The sequence below is a fragment of the Salvelinus namaycush genome, chromosome 26 (assembly GCF_016432855.1).
Source record: "Salvelinus namaycush isolate Seneca chromosome 26, SaNama_1.0, whole genome shotgun sequence".
NCBI classification, from domain to species: Eukaryota; Metazoa; Chordata; class Actinopteri; order Salmoniformes; family Salmonidae; genus Salvelinus; species Salvelinus namaycush.
Window position 1 is genome coordinate 1,388,407 of NC_052332.1, and position 25,200 is coordinate 1,413,606.

General features: G+C 42.2%; 1 protein-coding gene across 3 annotated transcripts; it reads right to left on the minus strand.

The window, feature by feature from the left end:
- Window positions 1-333: 333 nt before the first annotated feature.
- Window positions 334-17,365, minus strand: LOC120021578 (SWI/SNF-related matrix-associated actin-dependent regulator of chromatin subfamily B member 1-like). 3 transcript variants are annotated; one of them, XM_038965375.1, is made up of 10 exons: window positions 17,115-17,365; window positions 15,192-15,303; window positions 14,954-15,062; window positions 14,463-14,600; window positions 5,754-5,881; window positions 5,214-5,380; window positions 4,868-5,058; window positions 2,421-2,432; window positions 1,346-1,477; window positions 334-581 (listed from the first exon to the last, which is right to left on the minus strand). In XM_038965375.1, the coding sequence occupies exons 1-10, from the start codon at window positions 17,196-17,198 to the stop codon at window positions 542-544; spliced, it is 1,113 nt and encodes a 370-aa protein (XP_038821303.1). In that variant the 5' UTR covers window positions 17,199-17,365; the 3' UTR covers window positions 334-541. The 3 variants fall into 3 exon arrangements, with proteins under 3 accessions (XP_038821303.1, XP_038821305.1, XP_038821304.1); XM_038965377.1 differs by lacking the exon at window positions 17,115-17,365 and adding an exon at window positions 15,413-15,710; XM_038965376.1 differs by lacking the exon at window positions 2,421-2,432 and having other exon boundaries at window positions 17,115-17,364.
- Window positions 17,366-25,200: the final 7,835 nt, after the last annotated feature.

Sequence of the window (25,200 nt, forward strand, 5' to 3'; positions counted from 1 at the left end):
TTTGAGGGGCTCGCATCACGAGCAAAGTCATTTTTATTATTTTACTGAGTCTGTGATAACCATTAGCGCTTGTAAATTTGATTAATTAGGCTTAGCGAGAGTAATTTATTTCTTAATATATGGCTCTGGGCTTAGCTATACCACAGCCTCTTGCCATAAAAACAAACGGAACTTGGCTTTGTGTCCGTGGTTGCACCTCTAGCACAGACCGTTCAAAACTAAATACCTATTTACCCAATACCTACATTTTATTATTTCTGGCTCAGATTTACGGGATGCTCTTAAAGGGGTATACACAAGTGAACCATCATGAGTAAGGAACTATGAAAATACTTAAAACAAACCCTATTTAATAAACATTTGTCACAGAAAATAGATGATATGCAATATAGATCAGATGGAGGTCATTACCACGAAATAAATTAATAGGGATATTTTTGGTGTGCCGCAGAATTGTATATCCCATCAAGGTGTGCCACGGTTCAAAAAGGTTGGGAACCACTGGACTAGAGGCTCTGTAGTAGCTTATTGGTGCTTCTCTCTACCAGGCGGGGGCAGTGTTGGCAAGTCGTCTCATTCGCCTGAAAGTAAAACACATTAAATAGGTTACTATCGGAAAGGGGGATACCTAGTTAGTTGTGCAACTGAATGCATTCAACTGAAATGTGTCTTCCGCATTTAACCCAACCCCTCATGTGGCAGATGGGCTGGCATAAATACAACAAAAAACATTCTTAGATGGGAAATCTGATGTAGGACAGTGGTTTTCATACTTTTCTGACCAAATACCCTATTCCAAATTTATAACTGGTTTTGCACGGATCAGTTTTCAATTGTCTGAGTGGTGCAGACCAAAATAAATGTGTCTGATTTTGAGGAAAAACCTGCATCTTGTTGTCTCTTCCTGAACATTTAATTAGTCCACTGTTAATACTACAATCCCCCCAAAAATGGTGCATGACAGCAGTCAAGTGTTCAAGTTAGAGAACAATACAGAGCAAAGTACTTTCTGTCCAGAGCAAAAAACTGTCATGATGACGTATGTTCAATCTTAAAATCTGACGGATGACATGCACAATTATTTGGGATTGTATTAACAGCGGAATAATGAACAAAATACTAAAACAGTTTGAGTGTAGTATTCCTTTTCTACAACAGTGGACATAGATGTCGAAGAGACGAGGGCGCTAGTCAGGAAAGTAAGTCTATCTCAATTTGTCTTTCTGTGATTCCTCGCATCCCCTCACACGTATTGGGGGAGAAGGTTGAGGGAAGGATGGAGGAAAAATGGAATGATGAATTGAGAAAGAACTAGGTTTTGAATGCCAGGCTGTCTCTCTCTCACCTGGTGTTCCTGTCCTGGTCCCTGATCTTCTTCTCCATCTCTGCATCTGTCAGGGTCTCCAGCAGAGGGCACCATGTGTCAGCGTCGCCTGTGTGGCGGATGGCAATCTCCACCGTTGGCAGGGGGTTCTCACTGCAGAAAATGACATCAGAGCGACAGGAAATGAGACGCAAAACTAGGAAGAGAGCGCCCAGGATGGGACATGCTGCAGTCATGGTGTGTTGAAGAAGTGGGAGAGCAAATAAGAGGCATCTTGGAAGAGAAAAACAACATGGTCACTCTTGTGTTAGTGCCATTTTGATGAGGAATAGACATACCCTTGATCAAAAACATGACTTATTCAACCTTTTAAAAATGGTTTTGGGAAATTTCGTATTCAAATTGTGTGACGATCATGTTTTTTTTTAACGAAGATGCCATCTTGATAAGTAAAGCAGAGATTCACCACTAGCACACTCAGCCAAAGCAATGAAAACAGTCATACAGCATCCATCAATCAAACCCTGCTCAGCCCACTACGGCATTTCACATACCTGTAGTCAAAATGCCTCCATTTCTTTCTTTTTTATTATCCCCATGGTATAAGGGATTCTAAACTAACACATGCCTTTTCAGTTTGACAAATGAAGAACTGGGAGAATAGATAAAGGCATCAGGGGAACCGTTTTGTCTGATACCTTCTGGATTTCTGATCCTCTCTAAACATAGTTACAACAATAAGCCACACAGTTTTCTGTGTTCTACTTTTATTATTTCTTCTTGGTGTTGCATTGTCGAGGAAGAACCTGCAAGTAAGCATTTCGTTATAATGTAAATAACTACATAGTTTTCCCTGACTTGGCAGAAACAGAATATCATACAACTTCATAGGCTTTTTGACTCATGATACAAGTAAAAATGGTTTCCTTCGGGTGGACAAGCCCTGCAAAGTCAAGTCAACAGATGAGAGAGAGAGAGATAAAGTGTAAATGTACTCAGCTTCCCAAGGCAGATCATGTCAAGAGAACGTGGGTGGTGAGGGTTTAGCTTGGGGGGAGAGGGGTAGTAGTTCCGAGTAATTCAAAAGAATATTGACCTGAAATCAGCCCTATAAAAAGACAGACAAGTGGGGGAAGAGAGTAGAAAAGATCATTCATTTGCAATGCAAAACAAAAAGCCATGTTAGGAAAACTCTCCAGTCCTCATTTACACACAATCAATGACTTGAAATGACTCAAAAGCATTGGCATTAGGGTTGGCAATCGATTAGTAATTTCTCCATTTGCTATTTCAGTTCATTTCATGAAATGTCCATTGGTGAAATGGAATCGGCCACCACTGTTTGATAAGCAGGTGACACACAATGGAACAGCCCATGTGAACAAAACATCTCAAATTAACAGAGCCAAGCTAATGCGATGAGAAACCATGCAGGGCAGAGTGGGGGAGGAACAACACACAAACAAACAGGCTGTACTGTACGGTGGTTCCTCCTTTAAAAGTTGCGTCATACTGCGGCACTGTCGATCGCGTGCTGGACTTCGGGCTAGAATGTTGAGGGTTCGAAACCTGCTCCCTGCTCGTTTCATTACATTATTATGCCGGTCTCAGAGCAAATAGCCTGGATTGTTACTCCCATCTCGTTCCTCCCTCTCTTCCACGCGTCATTCAGGACGCTTGTGGGCGTGCTGGTAGGATGTACTGTTTTTTATTATGTTTTTATGAATTACAAAATCATGTTTCTAGTCTATTGCATAGTTACAATGTGTAATCATTACATACATGCAGACACAGCATCTTTCAAATAATGGAGTTTGATACACCTGGTATTGGATGATTGAAAAGAGAAATCGTGATTTTCGTAAATTAACTTCATGACAAAAAAATATGCACAATCGTTTGTCTCTACATTAACTAACATATTCCTCTCAATTGTACGTTTTTAGCTTGACTCGTTATGACGTTATAACTACTTACATTTGCTTCCCCCGTAATGTTTTGTCAGCCATCTTTGCTGAAGAAAGTCACCAGGGACAGGAGGCTCGCGTCAAATTCGTCATTGGAACCACTCAATAGGATTGGTCATATAAACACCGTGGGACCCAAATGCATAATGAGTGCTCTAACTCCCCCTTGTGGTGCTCTGGAGCAATGAACCCGTGACGCTGGGTACCTCTAAGCCCCGCTGTGTAAGCTCGCAACTTTTAAAGGAGGAACCACTGTATGTCTGTCTGTGTCACTGGCTGGGAGAAAATCTGTACAACGTTAAGGCATTTCAATAAGTAAAACGATCGCCATTAGACGCTAAAGGGACCGTTTTAGTGTTTAGTTGGCTGGATACTCCCTATGGATGAAGCTTTTGTTTTGGTGGAAAAACACATGGTACCCGTGCTTGTGAATAATGGATGAAGGCTAAAGGGTGTGTGTGTACACTCTGTGGTGTATACAAGATGCAGGCTGTCTGTGTGTTTGAAATTAAAATCCTTAGCAGACCCCAATTTGTGAGTCATAGGCAGGCAGCCAACTTTTAAACCCCTCCCCACACACTCTTAAGACACCACACAACACATGCAAATGCCTCAACCTGACCTCATGTTCATGTCACTGTGAGATATAGTTAATCTTACAGAACACATACAGTTGAAGTCGGAAGTTTACATACACTTGACACTAGTTGGTGTCATTAAAACTTGTTTTTCAACCACTCCACACATTTCTTGTTAACAAACTATAGTTTTGGCAAGTCGGTTAGGACATTACTTTGTGCATGACACAAGTCATTTTTCCAACAATTGTTTACAGAGATTAATTCACTTATCATTCACTGTATCACAATTCCAGTGGGTCAGAAGTTTACATACACTAAGTTGACTGTGCCTTTAATTAAAGAGCTTGGAAATTTCAGAAAATTGTCATGGCTTTAAAAGCTTCTGATAGGCTAATTGACATCATTTGAGTCAATTGGAGGTGTACCTGTGGATCTATTTCTAAAAACATGTTTTCACTTTGTCATTATGGGGTATTGTGTGTAGATGAGTGAGAAAAAAATAGATTTAATCCATTTTGAATTCAGGCTGTAACAACAAAATGTGGAATAAGTCAAGGGGCATATTAAAATACATCACATTGGGGGAACTAAATGAGTTCTGGCCTTATTCCAGCAAATATCCATGATACTGGCAACCTTACATCTTGAGTATTTAAAATATCTATTCTACAAAACAGTGGGGGGAATGCTGCATTTAGGCTGAAATGTGTCGTGACAAAGACCTTCCGATCAAAGAGTAGCAAAATATGTGTGCGGGTATTTCTACCTCTCCATTTTGTCATTACACTGGGCAATGCATAGGATGTTAAAATGTCTGACCGAGCATGTGTGTGTGTGTGAACTGGGAAGGTTCTGTCTGGATCCATCAGTGTCATTAGGTGTACTCTGTGTGTCCATACATGTGTATTTAGTGTTGTTTTTGTTTGTTTGGTGTGTCTATGTTTGTGCAAATGCATATATTGCATTTCTATGCATATTTTGAGCATCTGTGTTACCTGAAGGCGTACGTCCTCTGGTGCCAGCTGAGCTGGCCGCGGATGCTGTAGGCAATGGTAGTAACAAACTCTCCTCCCAGGCCCAGCTCGGAGCACAGCATCAGGGCAAACGTCTCCGGAGAGTTCTCCCTCTCCGACATGTCCCACTCAAACTGGTCCACCAGGGAGATGTTCCCAACGTGGATGTTCAGCTGAGACACACACACACACACACACGTTTAAGAAATACAGTATGCATAGGAGTGATGTTATGACAAACCCTTGATTTTATTATTGAGATGCAGCCCTGGGCCTGTGCTCCCATTGCAACAGTGAATTGTTTGTGTGTGACTGTGTATGTGCCCACCTTGATGATGACCCTCTGGTCGGTCTGTTCATCCAGGATGCTGTCTGTGGGGTAGGACTCTATCTGCTGACGGATAGCTGAGGCGATGGCTGGGACAAAGGCCAGGGGGTTCAGGTCCAGGTCGTCACACAGGATCTCAGCAAACATCTCCGGAGTCATCAGCTTCTCTGGAGGGACAGGATAGGACGGTGAGTGGAGGCAAAGAGAGAATGAACAGGGGTGAATGTCAATAGTTGGAGTGGCTTCCTATAATCACCCTGATGTGAAAGAACACGGCTGATGCGAGCAGGATTTTTCCTCAGTAGGCATCCATCACTTTGCTTCCATCTAACCAGTGTGTTTTAAGATCAGTGCAGATGAAGCAGATGAGACTAGGATAGGAAGGAAGCCACTTTAGACTATTGAGATGTGCCTCAAAGTGCGACTGTAGCTGGGCAGCGATTCTAAAACCTTAAGTCATTTTCAGAATAACATCCCAAACTAGAGTTTGTAACTCCAAAGCAGTCTTCCAGCCAAGGGGAATGGATAGTGGAGCCGTACCATTCATGTTCCAGGTGAAGGCATCTCGAAGCTTCTGCCCGTCAATCTCCATGTCCAGACGAATGGGAACCAACACCTCGGCCTGAGACGCATTCTCGTGGATCACCGCCGGGTCGTGGTCGTCAAAGCTTCAGAGAGGGAAAAGGGGGAGAAGACAAGGTATTAGATCACGCTACAACCTACGAAAAGTAGTAAATCATTTGTTTGTCTTCCCATCATTATTGGAGACATTTAAAAGACACTTATCGTGAATACCAGGCTGTAACATCTACCCCTAATTTAGCTTCTACCTGTCTTCAGCTGGTCGTTGCTAATAAAAGATGAACCCAATAAGCGTTATTGTACACCGGTGGCCACCATTCGGAATGTATGATGAATTGATGTTTATCACATGGGAATTCTGTGTCTCTCTCTCTCATCATTCTACTAGCCTGGTGGTCCCGGCTGTTTTTACTTTGGCCAACTGCTTTCCGTGTTCATTAATTTGTTATGTCAACATGTGTTTGGCATGACAACGATAGAAGAGTTGGCGCCGCACATACAGAATGGGACTAGGTTGGTATCCTACACATTCTTAGTAAAGTATTTGTAGTTCTGTGTTAGACCCCAGGAAGATTAGCTGACGGCATGACCTCAGCTAATGGGCATCCTAATAGAATTCAAATTCAACAATGGTAAATTCTATTGTCCTGCAAAATTGGGTGCACAGTGAAAGATTCAGTCATCTGTCACTCTATAGGATATTTTCTGGACTAAATGTCCATCAACACTCGCATTCAGAGAGCAGCATACGCAACATGCACTGTTCAACAGATCACATCTGCGCCAGAAAAAGGAGAGATGTTCACTAGCGAGGCCACACAATGGATCCTCTGCTAAAACCACAGCAAAAGGAGCGATGCCTTGAGCCAGACATGCTGACTTATGTGTTTTCAAGCTTTAAAAAAAAGGGGAAAAAAGAGATGTGATTTCTAGAATTGGGTGGGCCTTTTGGAGACAATTGCATCACAACTGTTGACTGCCTAGCTGGGAAAATGATAGAGTAACACCTGGTGAGGAAGATTCCAACAAACAGAACAGTAGTAGACCACAGGGGTAAACAAGTGTTTTTTATTATCCCACCCTGGTGCATTCCATCCAAGCCCTAACAAAACCAGCATCTCGGGAACACTACCCTAATGCTGTTTCCAACAACCTGTGTTCGCTATCATTCAATCATCCTTCCTAGCATGATAGCATCATAGGCTATACAAGGTGAAAAGGCATCACGGTGCATTCGCCCACAGTTTGCGTCGCTCTTTGTTCCTTCAAATAATTAAGTTATTTAGGCCTACATTTTTCACAAGTCAAGGGTGTCTTATTCCTAAACTAACTTTTCCACCATTGGATAGATAAACAAGATCCTAACATCATTTAGTATGTACTTTACTTTATTATCTCAACCATACACCATCTAGAGAGCTTAGTTACAAACACAATCGGCAACTAAACAAAGAGGCCATGAAAACAAGAGATATGGTCAGAGACCGTGACTGTTGAGAACATGGCAACGGTGCTTAAAAGCCTCCATCTTTCAAGGTCAGCATAAAGTGCCCGAGTAGGCGGATCTGTTTTGATATGTTCCAGCGACACAATTAAATGCTTTTGTTATCTAGACAAGTGGGCTGTGGGAAGGGGGAGAGAGGGAAGGATGTTCTCATAGACGGTCAGGTCAGGGGACAGTGCTTGCTTTCTGGAAGACCACAAGAAAAACACTTGATGAATGAGCAACTCTACCTAATTTAAAAACCAGAGGGAGTCCCAGTGACCCTGGACGACCTCTGTCTCAAGTTGTATCTCCTGACCCTCAAATAGCTTGAGAGGGTGAAACAGACTGCGACTGAACAATTCCTTCATTTTCCCCACACTAAGGATCGCCGTCATGCAGTCACTGATGAGAGCCGTTATGACGAGCAGAGCTGAGATTCATCCGCTAAGGTGGACACCTCAGGACTTTTCCAAAGGCTCATTTTCACAAGAGAAATGTAGCAAGTACCTCGAAGCGGTCAATGAGAAAAAAAAGAGTACAAAGCCACTTTTGCACAAGTCATCAAAAGGGCCCTTCTAACCCAGCCTGAAAAGTGCAGAAATTATTCTCAATGTAGGTCTTTCTATAAATAATGGGGCCAATGTGTCACATTGGGATCAACATTTCTAAATGGTTTGAAACAAAAAATATATATATTTTTATGCAGTTCCAAATGTGTACTTAGAGGAATATATGCAAATTGGCCCATAAGTCCACTTACAACATCATAAGCCTAGGACTATACATCCTTTAAGCAGGGTTGATACAAACATTGACAAGTCAAATTTAAGGACTTTCAGGGACTTTTTCAAGTACTTAATTGTAATTTTGAAGGACCTCAATGTTATACAATTGTGCGGCAGGTAGCCCAGCGGTTAAGAGCATTGGGCCAGTAACCGAAAGGTTGCTGGTCAGAATCCCGGGGCCGACTAGGTGAAAAATCTGTTGATGTGCCCTTGAACAAGGCACTTCAACCTAATTGTTCCCGTAAGTCGCTCTGGATAAGAGCATCTGCTGAATGACTAAAATATAAGGCTTAATACAGAATCCCTCCACCCCAAAAATATGCAAAGTGTAAATAAAATTTAAAAAAGGCAATTACCACTAAGAATAATGATTTTTTTAGGCTTTGCCAATGCACTGTTTTTCAAATTATTATTATATTAAAAATGTGAGCATAATATGGACTTGCCTGACTAAATAAATTGGATGCATGCATGGTGATTTCTCTGTAGCCTATGTGGCAAACATAGGCACACATAATAAAGCCATGAATAAAAGTATCATTAACCTCAACATCGGTTTTAATAATGAGAAAGCGACCAAAAAACATATGAAAACATGAACTCATTACCTTGATGCTTTCTCTGTTAAATCTAAGAATACCCTGCTGTAAATCAAGCAGACTAAAACAGATGATCAACATCAATTCGCCAGGGTTATTAGATCCCATGTGGATCCAGTCACAACTGTCTTCACCGACGTACTGTAACAAATGAAACACCAACATATTCTGGACAATCCTCAACAACCACTTTTTTTCAGCACTTGTTTTATGAAATCTAGTCAAATGTCATAAAACAATTATGTCCAATACAGAAAGTAAAAACCACTAAATAAAATCCCATTCCATTCCTACCGTCATCCAATGACATCTAGGCAGTTTCTACAGCGATTTGTCTGGGAATAAACGACCACAACAAACACTTCCCTTTAGGACCCAGATACAAAGTACAAACATATTCCCTTGATAAGACCAGCATGAATACAAACATATTCCATGATTTAAAAATTTAAAAAAGGTAAATGAGCTGTGATGTGCCATCACAAGAGCTGTTTCTCACTTGACTGTCATTCAGAAAAGTCCTTCCTGGATCAGATGATGTGTGAAATTATCACAGTGTAATTAAACAGCTCGACACCAAACGTGCATCCAACAAGTATTACAACCTTATTGAAGAACCACGTTAACGAAGTATCTATTTACAGTACCAGTCAAAAGTTTGGACACACCTATTCATTCAAGGGTTTTTCTTTAAATTTACTATTTTCTACATTGTAGAATAATAGTGAAGACATCAAAACAACACATATGTAATCATGATGTAAAAAAAAAGTGCCAAACAAATCAAAATATATTTCATATTTGAAATTCTTCAAAGTAGCCACCCTTTGCCTTGATGACAGCTTTGCACACTCTTGGCATTCTCTCAACCAGCTTCAACTGGAATGCTTTTCCAACAGTCTTGAAGGAGTTACCACATATGCTGAGCACTTGTTGGCTGCTTTTCCTTCACTCTGCGGTCCTCAACTCATTCCAAACCATCTCCATTGGGTTGAGGTTGGGTGATTGTGGAGGCCAAGTAATTTGATGGAGCACTCCATCACTCTCCTTCTTGGTCAAATAGCCCTTACACAGCCTGGAGGTGTCTCACAAAGACACGGCAGTTGTAACCAAACATCTCAAATTTGGACTCATCAGACCAAAGGACAGATTTCCACCGGTGTAATGCCCATTGATCATGTTTCTTGGCCCAAGCAAGTCTCTTCTTATTATTGGTGTCCTTTAGTAGTGTTTTCCTTGCAGCAATTCGACCATGAAGGTGTAATTCACAGTCTCCTCTGAACAGTTGATGTTGAGATGTGTCTGTTACTTGAACTCTGTGAAGCATTTATTTGGGCTGCAATTTCTGAGGCTGGTAACTCGAATGAATTTATCCTCTGCAGCAGAGGTAACTCTGGGTCTTCCTTTCCTGTGGTGGTCCTCATGAGAGCCAGTTTCATCATAGCGCTTGATGGTGTTTGCAACTGCACTTGAAGAAATTTCCAAAATTCTTGAAATTTTCCAGATTGACTGACCTTCATGTTTTAAAGTAATGATGAACTGTCGTTTCTCTTTGCTAATTTGAGCTGTTCTTGCCATTAAATGAACTTGGTGTTTTACCAAGTCTTCTGTATACCACCCCTACCTTGTCACAACACAACAGATTGCCTCAAATGCATTAAAGAAATTCCACAAATTAACAAGAAACACCTGTTAATTGAAATGCATTACAGGTGACTACCTAATGTAAGCTGGTTGAGAGAATACCAAGAGTGTGCAAAGCTGTCATCAAGGCAAAGGGTGGCTACTTTGAAGAATCTCAAATATATTTAGATTTGTTTAACACTTTGTGTACTACATGATTCCATATGTGTTATTTTATAGTTTTGATGTCTTCACTATGTAGAAAATAGTTAAAATAAAGAAAAACCCTGGAATGAGTAGGTGTCCAAGCTTTTGACTGGTACTGTAGGTTAAGTAACTTTCGGTTAGACGCATTCCATTTTGCAATTGCAACATTTTGGGCGGATTTGTGTGCCCATGAAAACCGTTTTCACCACGTAACACGAAATGTTACGTAGTTACACTGCATTTCTGAGATCGACACTAAACAAAAATGTAAACGCAACACGCAACCATTTCTAAGATTTGACTGAGTTAGTATAAGGAAATCAGTCAATAGAAATAAATTAATTAGGTCCTAATCTATGGATTTCACAACTGGGAATACAGATATGCATCTGTTGGCCACAGATCCCGCAAAAAAAGGTAGGGGCAGGGATCAGAAAACCAGTGTGTGACCACCATTTGCCTCATGCAGCATGACATCTCCTTTGCATAGAGTTGATCAGACTGTCGATTGTGGCCTGTTAACCCACTCTTCAATACCTGTGCTGGATATTTTGGTGGGAACTGGAACACACTGTCGTAAACGTTGATCCAGAGCATCTCAAACATGCTTAATGGGTGACGTGTCTGGTGAATATGCAGGCCAATATGCAGACATTTTCAACATCCAGGAATTGTGTACAGTCGTGGCCAAAAGTTTTGAGAATGACACAAATATTAATTTTCACAGTCTGCTGCCTCAGTGTCTTTAGATATTTTTGTCAGATGTTACTATGGAATACTGAAGTATAATTACAAGCATTTCATAAGTGTCAAAGGCTTTTATTGACAATTACATGAAGTTGATGCAAAGAGTCAATATTTACCGTGTTGACCCTTCTTTTTCAAGACCTCTGCAATCCGCCCTGGCATGCTGTCAATTAACTTCTGAGCCACATCCTGACTGATGGCAGCCCATTCTTGCATAATCAATGCTTGGAGTTTGTCAGAATTTGTGGGTTTTTGTTTGTCCACCCGCCTCTTGAGGATTGACCACAAGTTCTCAATGGGATTAAGGTCTGGGGAGTTTCCTGGCCATGGACCCAAAATATCGATGTTTTGTTCCTCGAGCCACTTAGTTATCAATTTTGCCTTATGGCAAGGGGCTCCATCATGCTGGAAAAGGCATTGTTCGTCACCAAACTGTTCCTGGATGGTTGGGGGAAGTTGCTCTCTGAGGATGTGTTGGTACCATTCTTTATTCATGGCTGTGTTCTTAGACAAAATTGTGAGTGAGCCCACTCCCTTGGCTGAGAAGCAACCCCACACATGAATGGTCTCAGGAAGCTTTACTGTTGGCATGACACAGGACCGATAGTAGCGCTCACCTTGTCTTCTCCGGACAAGCGTTTTTCCGGATGCCCCAAACAATCGAACATCAAAGAAAATGACTTTACCCCAGTCCTCAGCAGTCCATTCCCTGTACCTTTTGCAGAATATCAGTCTGTCCCTGGTGTTTTTCCTGGAGAGAAGTGGTTCTTTGCTGCCCTTCTTGACACCAGGCCATTCTCCAAAGTCTTCGCCTCACTGTGCATGCAGATGCACTCACACCTGCCTGCTGCCATTCCTGAGCAAGCTCTGTACTGGTGGTGCACCGATCCCGCTGCCCAATCAACTTTAGGAGACGGTCCTGGCGCTTGCTGGACTTTCTTGGGCGCCCTGAGGCCTTCTTCACAACAATTGAACCGCTCTTCTTCAATAAGCATGACAAAGTGATCTCCAGCCTTGTCCTCGTCAACACTCACACCGGTGTTAACGAGAGAATCACTAACATGTCAGCTGGTCCTTTTGTGGCAGGGCTGAAATGCAGTGGAAATGTTTTTTTTTGGTATTCAGTTCATTTGCATGGCAAAGAGGGACTTCATCTGATCATTCTTCATAACATTCTGGAGTATATGCAAATTGCCATCATACAAACTGAGGCAGCAGACTTTGTGAAAATGTATATTTGTGTCATTCAAAACTTTTGGCCACGATTGTGCAGATCCTTGCAACACGAGGCTGTGCATTATCATGCTCAAACATGGAGGCGGATGAATTCCACAACAATGGGCCTCAGGATCTTATCACGGTATCTCTGTGCATTCAAATTGCCATCGATAAAAATTGTCCGTAGCTTATGCCTGCCCATACCATAACCCACGCTTCTCTGAGAAGGTTTCTGACAGTTTGTGCAGAAATTCTTTGGTTGTGCAAACCCACAGTTTCATCAGCTTTCCAGGTGGCTGGTCTCAGATGATCCCGCAGGTGAAGAAGCCGGGTGTGGAGGTCTGGCGTGGTTACACGTGACCACAGCCCTGGTGGACATTCCTGCAGTCAACATGCCAGCTCCCTCAAAACAGCTGTGACATTGTGTTGTGTGACAAAACTGCACGTTCCAGAATGGCTTTTTATTGTCCCCAGCACAAGGTACACATGTGTAATAATCATTCTGTTCAATCAGCTTCTTGATATGCCACCCCTGTCAGCTGGATGGATTAACTTGGCAAAGGAGAAATGCTAACTAACAGGGATGTAAACAAATCTGTGAACAAAATTTGAGAGAAATAAGATTGTGCATATGGAACATTTCTGGGATCTTTTATTTCAGCTCATGAAACCAACACATTACATGTTGCGTTTATATTTTTGTTCAGTATAGTTACAAAAAAAATAAAAAGTCTGATAGCTTGATCCAGGATTCATGTTCAATGTCTAATTTAACTGATTAATGGTTTATATATGATAAAACGACAACATGCTTTACCATACCGTAATTTCCAGACTATAAGCCGCTACTTTTTTCCCACGCTATGAACCTCGCGGTTAATACAATGACGCGGCTAATTTATGTTATTTTATTTTTTTTCACAAGATTCACGCCGCCAAAAAACTGAGCACCGTCACATAATGTGACGTAAATCGAGCGCGCTCCAACTTCCCATCATTCTGATTACGGTAGTCATTTTGTCACCCTCATCATGGCAAAGACACGGAGAAATGCATATGATGCAGCTTTCAAGTTGAAGGCGATCGATCTGGCTGTTGGAAAAGGAAATAGAGCTGCTGCACAGGAGCTTGGCCTTAATGAGTCGTCGATAAGACGTTGGAAACAGCAGCGTGAGGAACTGACTCAGTGCAAAAAGACAACAAAAGCTTTCAGAGAAGAAAAGCAGATGGCCCGAACTAGAAAATGAGCTTGAAGACTGGGTCAACACACAGAGAGCAGACGGCCGAGGTGTTTCAACTGTGCAGATCCGACTGAAAGCCAAAACAATCGCCACCGCAATGAAGTTTGACTTTCTTGGTAGGCTACTGTTTACTGCTATTTATTTTTGTTACAAGCCGTGTTTCGTTAAAGCCTATTTATTTTTGTTACAAGCCGTGTTTCATTTAAAAGCCTATTTATTTTTGTTACAAGCCGTGTTTCGTTTAAAGGCTGTGTAAAGTTCATTTGTTTCAATGTACCGGTAGGCACTTGCGGCTTATAGACGTGCGGTTTATTTATGTACAAAATACATATTTGTAAAAAATTCAGTGGGTACGGCTTATATTCAGGTGCGCTTAATAGTCCAGCAATTACGGTAAATGCAAGGACAGAAAAGTCACGCGATTTTGGACAAATCCGTCAAAACACCAACCATGAGAAAGTTAAACATTAGGTTTTAAATCAACTTGTGAATTTTATGGAATACATCTATGTTCCCCCTTATATCTTAAGGTCATGACATGAAACAAATTGGCAGATTATTATCGATGACTTATCAACAACTGTAAAAAGTTGTCCAGCATAGGAAATCCTCACTTGTACCCTAGTTTATAGAAAGATGTATGTGTATTGCTCCATGACGAAACAGCACAGGTCTATCTATATAAAATGGCACACACGCACTCAGTGTGTGTGCATCAATACAGACACAGCCACTGGCCAATGTGGGTTTGCTTTCCTCACCACAGGGGGAAGGTCCTCTTCTTGTCGCGGCCCATGCGGTTGCGGTTGATGGTGGTGGAGCAGGGCACAGCGTCCAGGTGGTGGGAGCTATTGGGCAGCGTGGGTACCCACTGGCTGCTCCTCTTCGCCTTCTGCTCCCTGGGATGGACAGAGAAGTATTTGGGACTTTTGACATGACGACATATGACGAACAAAACCCATTTGGCTTAGTTCACTCTCTAAAAAGACTCAAATACAGCATATCATACGGTGACACTTTCTGTACTTTGAAAGTTCTATATCTTGAAAAAATGATGCTGATATTCAAAACATTTTGGGACTGTATCAACAGTGGACGAATGAAACAAATACCAAAATACAGTTTAAGTGGAATTTCTGTTTTGGCATGCATACTCCCGTAATTTGGTATGAATCATATTGTCATGCACTAGCAGCACTCGGTTCTTTCCTAACGCAAAATACTATATGGTGAGATAAGAGGGAGGCATTACCTGAGGTACGCTGGTAGCTCTGTGCTTATGGAAACCGCTTTGTACTTCTCATCATTCCCCTCAAAGATCTCTTCACATTCGGACGCCTTCAGCAGAGTCACACTTGTGGCTAAAAGTTGTGTTAATAATATCCTAGAGTTCTACTTGCTGTCTGGACTTATAGGCTAAGTGGCTGTGTGAAAAACAATAAAAGACAGTTTTCATAAGATAATGTGGCTGACAAGAGTGTATCACTCACCGTGTGATGATGCTACAATCTTCTTCCTTTCCTCTACTGAGGCTAACCTCCTCCAGAGTGATGGGTACCTTTTATACAGAGAGCCCCTGAACATACGGAGGTAGTTTCCAACCTGAGAGCAAGGAAGAGAGTATTTGTTTTGCGTTAACAGGGTATAGGGCCCAGACAGTCCAGAAACAACCCCAAGACCCTACACTTCATGTAGCTCCCTGTTCACCTACCACTGCGTGGCCGTGCACGACTCCAAAACCATCATCACGTTTGCTGACGACACGACGGTGGTAGGCCTGATCACCGGTGATGATGAGACAGCCTACAGCAGGGTTTCCCAAACTAGGAGTCGCAACCCCATGAGGGGGTCACCTGACTTGAAAACGTGGTGAGGAGATAATTTTTGCACTTGGTTCATAGAACCGGGGTTAGGTCAGAAACCTCCGATAGCCGTTAGATGTGGTTGTAATAAACAGACCGGTTTCTGTTTTCTTCCTACAAATGTGGCTCCATCTTTTCAAAGGTTTAAGCTACAAAGTATTATGACCCCATCACTGAAAGATACGACTCTCAGGAACATCTATGTACATACTGTTTCCCTCTACTCTGCCCACAAGCCATTAGAACCGAATGGACAAGACCAGGCACTAAATCAGACTGGTGGACAAGAATATCATCAACGATCATAAAACATATTTGCCTGATGATCTTCTGAACTTCTAAATACCTTTCCGATGCATGTTAGTCACTTCAAACCATACTGTCTTCAGATTGAAATACTGTAAAAAATACTGTCAGACTGTCTGTCATAGCCCAAATTACAAAACTAAACATTGGCCATTGATTACATACATTTTTTCACATGGGTGGGGGGGTCACCCAAACAAAATGATATCAAAACGGGGTCGCAGGCCCAAAACGTTTGGGAACACTTGGCCTACAGGGAGGAAGTGACCAGGTCAACAACCTCTCCTTCAACCTCAGAAAGGCCAAGGAGCATATCATGGACTACAGGAAACAGGGGGCGAGCACGCCTCCATCCACACCGGGTTGAGAGCTTCAAGTTCCGCGGTGCCCAAATCACTTAGGTACTTATTAAAATGGTCCACACACAGTCATGAAGAAGGCGAGACCGCACCTCTTCCCCCTCAGGAGGTTGAAAGTATTTGGCATGGGCCCTCAAAGAGTTCTACAGCTGCACCATTGAGAGCATAATTGACTGGCTGCATCATTGCTTGGTAATGGAAACTGCACCGCCCTCAATCGCATGGCACTACAGGGGGTGGTGTGGACAGCCTAGTAAATCACTGGAGTCGAGCTCCCTGCCATCAGGACCTTTTATTTTAGCACTGACTACGCACACCCAAAGGACTCATGTACACTTAATTTGCTCACACACATTCACACTGACACACACAAACATAATATACGCTGCTGTCTAATCATATAGCCTGATGCCTAGTCACCTTACCTCTGCACATGCCTACCTCTGCCACGCCAGTATCCCTGCACAATGTAAATATGCTATTGGCACTGACTCTGTATAGCTTACTTACTTTCTCGTGTTCGTCCCTTTCATATTTGTCGTGTGTTTTTGTTAGAACCACCCAACTCCAGACCACACTGTCACAACAATACCTGACTTGGCTAGCGTTAGCTAGCAAGCAGTTTGTCCACATTGACATTGCATGGGCCAATAGTACGCTCACTTGATTTTGTGCTTATTACTACAACAGACAGCGTAGACTACACTATAATTGCGTGCGAGCTTGACGGTGCTAGAGAACTAGCCAGACATTATTCATTCTGCATAGCGCGATGTTTTGCTAGCTATGAGATGTAGCTAGCTTTCACGACAGACAACAATGGCGCAGGCTGATGGACAAAATGCTATCTGCGCTGTATTGCTAGATAAATATTGCTCATACACACCTCTGATCCAACCATGTAGAAGTCTCCATCTTGCTCTAGCTGCAATTTAATCGGCTTCTGGCCAAAGGTTTTGCTTAACGCCATTTTTACAATAACTAGCTAAGTAGCTAACAGTAACAAAGCTACAGAACGCGTGCTTAACCCGCCGTGTTCAAAAGCGTCACTTCTGCGCGCACAACAGTGTAATACAATTTCAGACAAAGGGTTTCTTACTGTATCATCATAATTTAATTTATTTGAATCAATGTTACTCATATTTCCCGTTCATAAACTACCCCACCCCTTCCACTTCTTCCCTGTCTACTGTACTCTTGGGAAAAGGTAGGTCAGGTAAAATTCTCCTGAACAAATTCAAAGATTTTGGCTTAGAAGTTTAATAGTCACATGTACAGGATTGAAGGTGTAAATCTTACATTCCGAGCTCCAACAATGCAGGTCAATGTGAAATAAAAACAATACATGTACTAAATAATATAAATAAAATATATACGTAGTAAAAAGAACAGTGATACATGTCCATTTGGATGGAGGCAGGGTGAGGGGCAGGAGGGGGACATGGGAGATCAAATAAAATTGTATTAGTCACATGCGCCGAATACAACAGTGAAATGCTTACTTACAAGCCCTTAACCAACAATGCAGTTTTAAGAAAATACCTACAAAAAAGTAAGAGATAAGCATAACAAATAATTAGACAACACAGTAAATAACAACAGTGGGGCTATATACAGGGGGTAGCGTACAGAGTCAATGTGCAAGGGCACCAGTGTCAAGGTAATTGAGGTAATTATGTACATAGGAGGAGGGGTGCACCGGTACCGCTTGCTATGCGGTAGCAGAGAGAACAGTCTATGACTAGGGTGGCTGGAGTCTTTGACAATTTTCAGGGCCTTCCTCTGACACCGCCTGGTATAGAGGTCCTGGATGGCAGGAAGCTTGGCCCCAGTGATGTACTGGGCCGTACGCACTACCCTCTGTAGCGTCTTCCGGTCAGTTGCCATACCAGGCAGTGATGCAACCAGTCAGGATGCTCTCGATGGTGCAGCTGTAGAACCTTGTGAGTATCTGAGGACCCATGCCAAATCTTTTCAGTCCCCTGAGGAGGAATAGGTTTTGTCGTGCCCTCTTCACGACTGTCTTGGTGTGTTTGGACCATGTTAGTTTGTTGGTGATGTGGGCACCAAGGAACTTGAAGCTCTCAACCTGCTCCACTACAGCCCTGTCGATAATAATGGGGGCGTGCTCAGTCCTCCTTTTCCTGTAGTCCACAATCAACTCCTTTGTCTTGGTCACGTTGAGGGAGAGGTTGTTGTCCTGGCACCACACGGCCAGGTCTCTGACCTCCTCCCTATATGCTGTCTCATCGTTGTCGGTGATCAGGCCTACCATTGTTGTGTCATCAGCAAACTTGATGATGGTGTTGGAGTCGTGCCTGGCCATGCAGTCATGAGTGAACAGGGAGTACAGGAGGGGACTGAGCACACACCCCTGAGGGGCCCCAGTGTTTAGGATCAGTGTGGCGGATGTATTGTTACCTACCCACCATCTGGGGGCGGCCCGTCAGGAAGTCCAGGATCCAGTTGCAGAGGGAGGTGTTTAGTCCCAGGGTCCTTAGCTTAGTGATTAGCTTTGAGGGTACTATGGTGTTGAACACTGAGCTGTAGGCAATCCCTAGCTGCTGGGCTGCTTAGTCCTGGCCCTGGTGGTCTGCTGTCCTGTGGGTTGTCACTCTGGCCTTGGCCTAACACACCCCAAACCAATAATGAATGTTTCACTAAGATCCTAAAGCTGAGTGGGATGTGTTGGGTTGGGGCGCTGCAGGGTGGTGGACCACTAGGGACAGGACAGGGCGACCCAGCTATATTGTGTGCAAGTTAAAAGAGCTCTACAGTACTATTAGGCCTATGAGATTAATTATATGGAGGATTTGCTGTTTCTGTGTGTTAATGTATATTTGAGGTGTATGTGTTTTTAAAATTATTTTTACCTTTCCCTTGGGAATAAAAAAAATAAAGATGTGAACTGGGAAGGAAATTGTGTTGGGAGAAAGTTGAGTTATTGACTAGACTCAAATAAAATAAAATTTTATTGGTCACATGCAGATGTTATTGCGGGTGTAGTGAAATGCGTGTGTTTCTAGCTCCAAGAGTGCATTACTATCGAACAAGTAATATCTAACAATTTCACAAACACACAATACACACACATCTAAGTAAAGGAATGTAATTAAGAATTTATAAATATATGGATGAACAATGTCAGAGCAGCATAGACTAAGATACAAGAGTATAGAATACAGTATATACATATGAGATGAGTAATGCAAAATATGTAAACATTATTAAAGTGACTAGTGTTCCATTTATTAAAGTGGCCAGTGATTTAAAGTCTGTGTATATAGGCAGCAGCCTCTAATGTGCTACTGATGGCTATTTAACAGTCTGATGGCCTTGAGATAGAAGCTATTTTTCAGTCTCTCGGTCCCAGCTTTGATTCACCTGTACTGACCTCGCCTTCTGGATGACAGCGGGGTGAACAGGCAGTGCCTCGGGTGGTTGTTGTCCTTTATTATCTTTTTGGCCTTCCTGTGACATCAGGTGCTGTAGGGGTCCTGGAGGGCAGGTAGTCTGCCCCCAGTGATGCGTTGGGCAGACCGCACCACCCTCTGGAAAGCCCTGCAGTTGCGGGCGGTGCAGTTGCCGTACCAGGCGGTGATACAGCCCGACAGGATGCTCTCAATTGTGCATCTGTAAAAGTTTGAGGGTTTTAAGTCCAAAGACACATTTCTTCTTCACCACACTGTCTGTGTCAGACAGTTTGTGTCAGACAGTTTGTCAGTGATGTGTACGCCGAGGAACTTGATGCTTTCCACCTTCTCCACTGCAGTCCCATCGATGTGGATAGGGGGGTACTCACTCTGCTGTTTCCGAAAACCTAACCTAGGCTAGCGTTGATTGCGAAGATGGAGTCATTTTTCATTGAAATAAAACAAAAGTTATAGGAAAAAGAATATGCCTATAGTGAAAAGTCTACAACTGGAATTTAATATAAGTTTTAATATTGTAGTGGTCTAAGATGAGAAGAATGCAGGCTACTGTGCAACTCCGTATTCTGGTAGGATACAATTTTGGAACTTGAATGAAATGTGTTATTATTATTGTATAGCATTGCTATTGTTGTAAGCCTCTTTATTAATCCATACCAGTTCTTTAAATATGCAAAACCTGTTTGGTTTAGTTATGTCTGTTGTTTTAATTGTGTAGGACTGTTAGAAATTAAGTTCCAACTCTAATGCTGTGTTTGCCACAATATAATAGCCTGCTCTTATTTTCCCTATAAACAATGGCTTGACTTACTTTTGATATTACCTAAATACAATTTAGAAACTTTTGGGAAGGTTTGGTGTGGCTACTATTAAGCTATAGCTACTGCACGCCTATGATATGAAGGCAGTGTGCACAGGCACTCCAACTGACTCCGACAGCTGAACTTGAGGTGAGGAAGAATGTTTCATTCCTACCAGAGTTACTCCTATAATCGAACAATATAATGCGTATCTTTATACAAAATATTCGGATAAAAAATGTACAAATGACCCTCCTTCTATCTATATCTGTATAGCAGACCCAGTAGTCATCTGACAAAGAAATGCATGTCATTTCATAGAATGCCGCTGGCATACCTCTATCTCTGGAGCTAGGCCTAAGCTTCTCTTCCTTTTATATAGGATATATACAGTGCATTCGGAAAGTATTCAGACCCCTTCCCTTTTTCCACATTTTGTTACGTTACAGCCTTATTCTAAAATTGATCAATCGACACACAATGCCCCATAATGACAAAGCGAAAACAGGTCGGATCTGAATGCATATGGATGTCGGGTACATTTCTCAAATGTCCGGTAAATTAAAATCCGGTCACGTTGTCCGTCGCCACATTTTCCTGAAGGAAACCCTGAAATGTGCATATTGTTTTTATGCAGATTTTAGAATATTCGCATGAAAATCTGTTGCCAATTGGATGGAAACCTATAGACACCCTAAGACCCTGACAAGTGCGCTAGTCGAGTGTCACTTTGATTATGCCTGCACATCATGGTTCACCAGAAGCTCCAAACATGAGCTTCACCAGAAGCTCCAAAGAATAAGCTACAGACTAGGGTTGAACATTTTCCTGGTATTTTACAAATGTTCCATCCCGAGAATAATCACTTTTCTCCTAAGAAATAGCAGCTGGGTAAAGTTTTTTTGTTGTTGCTGCATAAAGTAATGGTTGTTCATGCTGTTGTAGAAGTGTTTAAGGTTAAGTTTAGGCATTAAGGTTGGGATAGGCTTAAACAAAAATCTCAAAAACAAATTTCTATCTCTGGAATCGAACACGCAACCTTCGGCACCAGAGGCAGATGCTTATGCCCATCCGCAAAACCAAAACCTACTTGAAGGTAACAGTGCTCAGTGTTGTCCCAAGTGGCCGGTTTTCACGTCATCTCCCGACGTCCTCAGACATGGATGGACGCCGAATATTGACTTGTGTCACAGGTGACCTGGCTGAGTTGTAGACCGTCTCATGACAGTGTTTTTATTTTATTTGATCTATGCCATCTTTTTTTCCTATCTGTTTTTTGCATTGGCTGCATCTCAATCCACCACATCTGTCAATGTCAACCTTGGTGGAAGGTGGCGGAGCTACAGTGATGTTTGCAGTTGCCGTGCGTGCGTAAAGTAACTGGGGAAACTAAGCTAGGGAAAAAAAGCCCGATTACAACCTATGTGTTATGATAATTTGCATTGTTTGCTCTATAAATCCTGTTAATTGATATGCCATGCCACCGTCATATACAGGCCTAAGGCCGAGAAAATAAGAAGACACAGTAGCAGAATAAATTCAACCAAACATTTGTTTCCTCACAAAACTGGAAAACGACATCTGTCTGGTGAAGTCCACGAAGCATATTGCATGTGACAAACAGTTACATGACCTACAGCATGCTCAAGCAAGTTAACGTTTCCGACATTTTTGGACTACTAAATAACTATTGATTTAGAACCATGGAGAGTTACAGCAAGTCAAAAAGAAAGCAGGAGCTGCCTCCACTATTCCAGCACCATTTCAACATTGTTGGATTTACATGTAAACACCCTCCAAACACCAGATCTCAGCTTAGGTGCACTACTTTTCACGGTTTTACTACACAATGATGGTATTTTGAGTCTTTCTGTTTTACCAAACCTAACGTGAGAAAAACTGACAGAGGCACCTCACCTGAACAGATGAAAACAGAACCTGATAAAGAGGGCCACAGCATATCAGAACCAACCAGTAAATCCACACTGTTCTGCAGCTCAGTGAAAATAGGGATGATCGGATGGAGAGAGGAGGATCTTGGTGACTAGGATCAAAGAGAATACAGACTATAAAAGGACATCAGTGGTAATAAGGGTAGGAAATCCATGGAGTTGTCCCATTTGAAATCACCTAGTAGTGTACGTCAAAGTCCTGCTGCGCCGCCTCTTCATTGGTGTAAGGTGTGTGGAAAGTATTTCATCTCCATGGTTTCTTTAGTTAGTCACATGACAATGCATACAATGGATGAAGACCTTTTTTGTGGCGTGTGTGGAGAAAGCTTTGATTCCACAGAGAGTATGTAAGTTCATCTCCAAACTCATAGTGAAAGTGACTCATAGGACTTCACTATGAGTACTAAGTTAATAATGCATATGGGGATTCACAAAGGGGAGAAATTATTAAAATGGCCACATTTTGGGAAATGTTTCAGCAACAGCTTTAATATGATCAGACACATTAGGAGCCACTCAGGGGAGAAAACCTATCAATGTCCTCATTGTGGCAAAGGTTTCAGCGACAGCTCTAATCTGAAAGTTTACATCAGGAGCCACACAAGGGAGAAATCGTATCACTTTTACTTTTGTGGCAAAGGATTCATTCAGAAAGCAAACATGTTGCATATAAGGATTCACACATGCGAGAAACCTCATACTACATATTAGTAGTTTTTGTGTGGAAATGTTTCCGCTTTGGCACAGATATGAAAGTGCACATGACGAGACACACAGGAGAGAAATCGACACTGGAGAAATCCCTTAATTGCAGTTTGTGTTTCGCCGCTCACATTTCTCTGACAATTTACATGAGGATTCATACAGGGGAGAGATCATACAATCAGTAGCCAATTTATTAGGTACACCTCCCCGTTCACAAAAATGGTTCGCTCCTACAGACATTGAGTCATGTGGCCATGGCATGCTATATAAGGCCGACAGGTATTGAGACATTCAGTTGCTGTTTGATTGAACGTTAAAATGGGAAAAACGAGTGACCTAAGCGACTTCGAGTGTGGTATGATTGTTGGTGCCAGGCGCGCCGGTTCCTGTATCTCAGAAACGGCCAGCCTCCTGGCCTTTTCATGCATGACAGTGTCTAAGGTTTACCGAGAATGGTGCCACAAACAAAGAACATCAGTCAGCGGCAATCCTGTGGGCGAAAACAGCTCGTTGATGAGGGAGGTCGAAGGAGAATGGCAGGAATCAGGCAAGCTAAGAGACGGGCCACAAATAGGCAAATAACAGTGCAGTACAACAACGATGTGTAGAACGGAATTTGAGAAAGCACAACTTGTCTGTCCTTGTCACGGATGTGCTATTGCAACAGATGACCACCCCCGATATCTAAAAACAAGAAGAAGAGGCTGCAGTGGGCACACGATCACCAACAGCAGAACACAATTATTGAGGAGTGGAAAAACATCTGACGAATTCCGGTTCCTGTTGCGTCATGCTGATGGCGGAATCAGGATTAGGCGTAGGCAACATGACTTCATGGCCCCATCCTATCTGGTGTCGACGGTACAGGCTGGTGGTGGTGTAATGGTGTGGGGAATGTTTTGAACGCCACAGTGTACCTGAACATTGTTGCTGACCTGATGCATCCCTTCATGGCTACAGGGGGTTCCGACCCGGTAATAGATGGATGTACCTAATAAACTGGCAACTGAGTGAATACGTGTCCTGTATGTAGAAAAGGCTTTATTTCCTCAAGTGCATTAGGTGCACATAAAAAAAACATATTACCACATCACCATGGTCATCCAATGAAACAAGAAATAGCAGAGACAAAAACAGAACTTTACAACAGGTGTATTGTATTTAAAAGAGGCGCAAATCAAAGGGAAATGCCTAAGTGCCTTGTGTGGGGAGAGGGTGTCATGTCTGCTCCTGCTCCTCCCCTCTGGCGTATGACGTCGCCACCGGCTTGATTCAATCTGTATCACGGAATTTACATTTAAAGGCAATATTCTAGGGTTCGCGTGACTGCATTCACGGTAAACGCTCAATCGTAATTGACCGTTACATTTCAATTGCACTATACCACGGATCTTCTGCGATACCGATTGAATCGACCCCTAACAGAGAGCAGTAAGTGAGTTTCTGAGCAACAGTAGTCACTGCTAATTTGTTCAACAGGACATTTGAACTGATGTGTTGTATCTGTACACAGAGCTTGCGTTTGATTTGATGTAGAATTGAATGATATTTCACATCTTTTGATATCCCAGTTTTTGTACTATTTTGTTCCATTGTATTGAAAGCAACTTATTTTGAAAGCACTCCATGGATGTTAATAAATAAAGATTTTATAAAGATTAAATAAAGTAAAAGATTTTATGAACCATACTGCAACTCTCAATGGTGTCATGACCTGAGGAAACCTCAAAGGTGTTATGACTGCCTATGTATAACCATTAAAGTGTTTTTCAGTGGGGTATTCTTATATACAGTGTAGTACAGCAGAGACAAATGCAGATGATTTGACACATGGTAAGTGTTTATTAGGTGGGTTTTTCTCCATTACAAACAGCGCAATAAGGGGGAAAGCAATATCAAAACTGACCATTATACAAAAGACAGGATTGACGTAAAGCAACCAAAGTCAAAGGGATATGGAGACAAGTGGACCTGCAAATACAGTGGTATAACCATCGCATATATATTTACATATTAATTTGTAATTGCATGGGAAAAGAAACAAAATGTAGAATGCTACAAAAGTATTTACAAGTTAATAAATA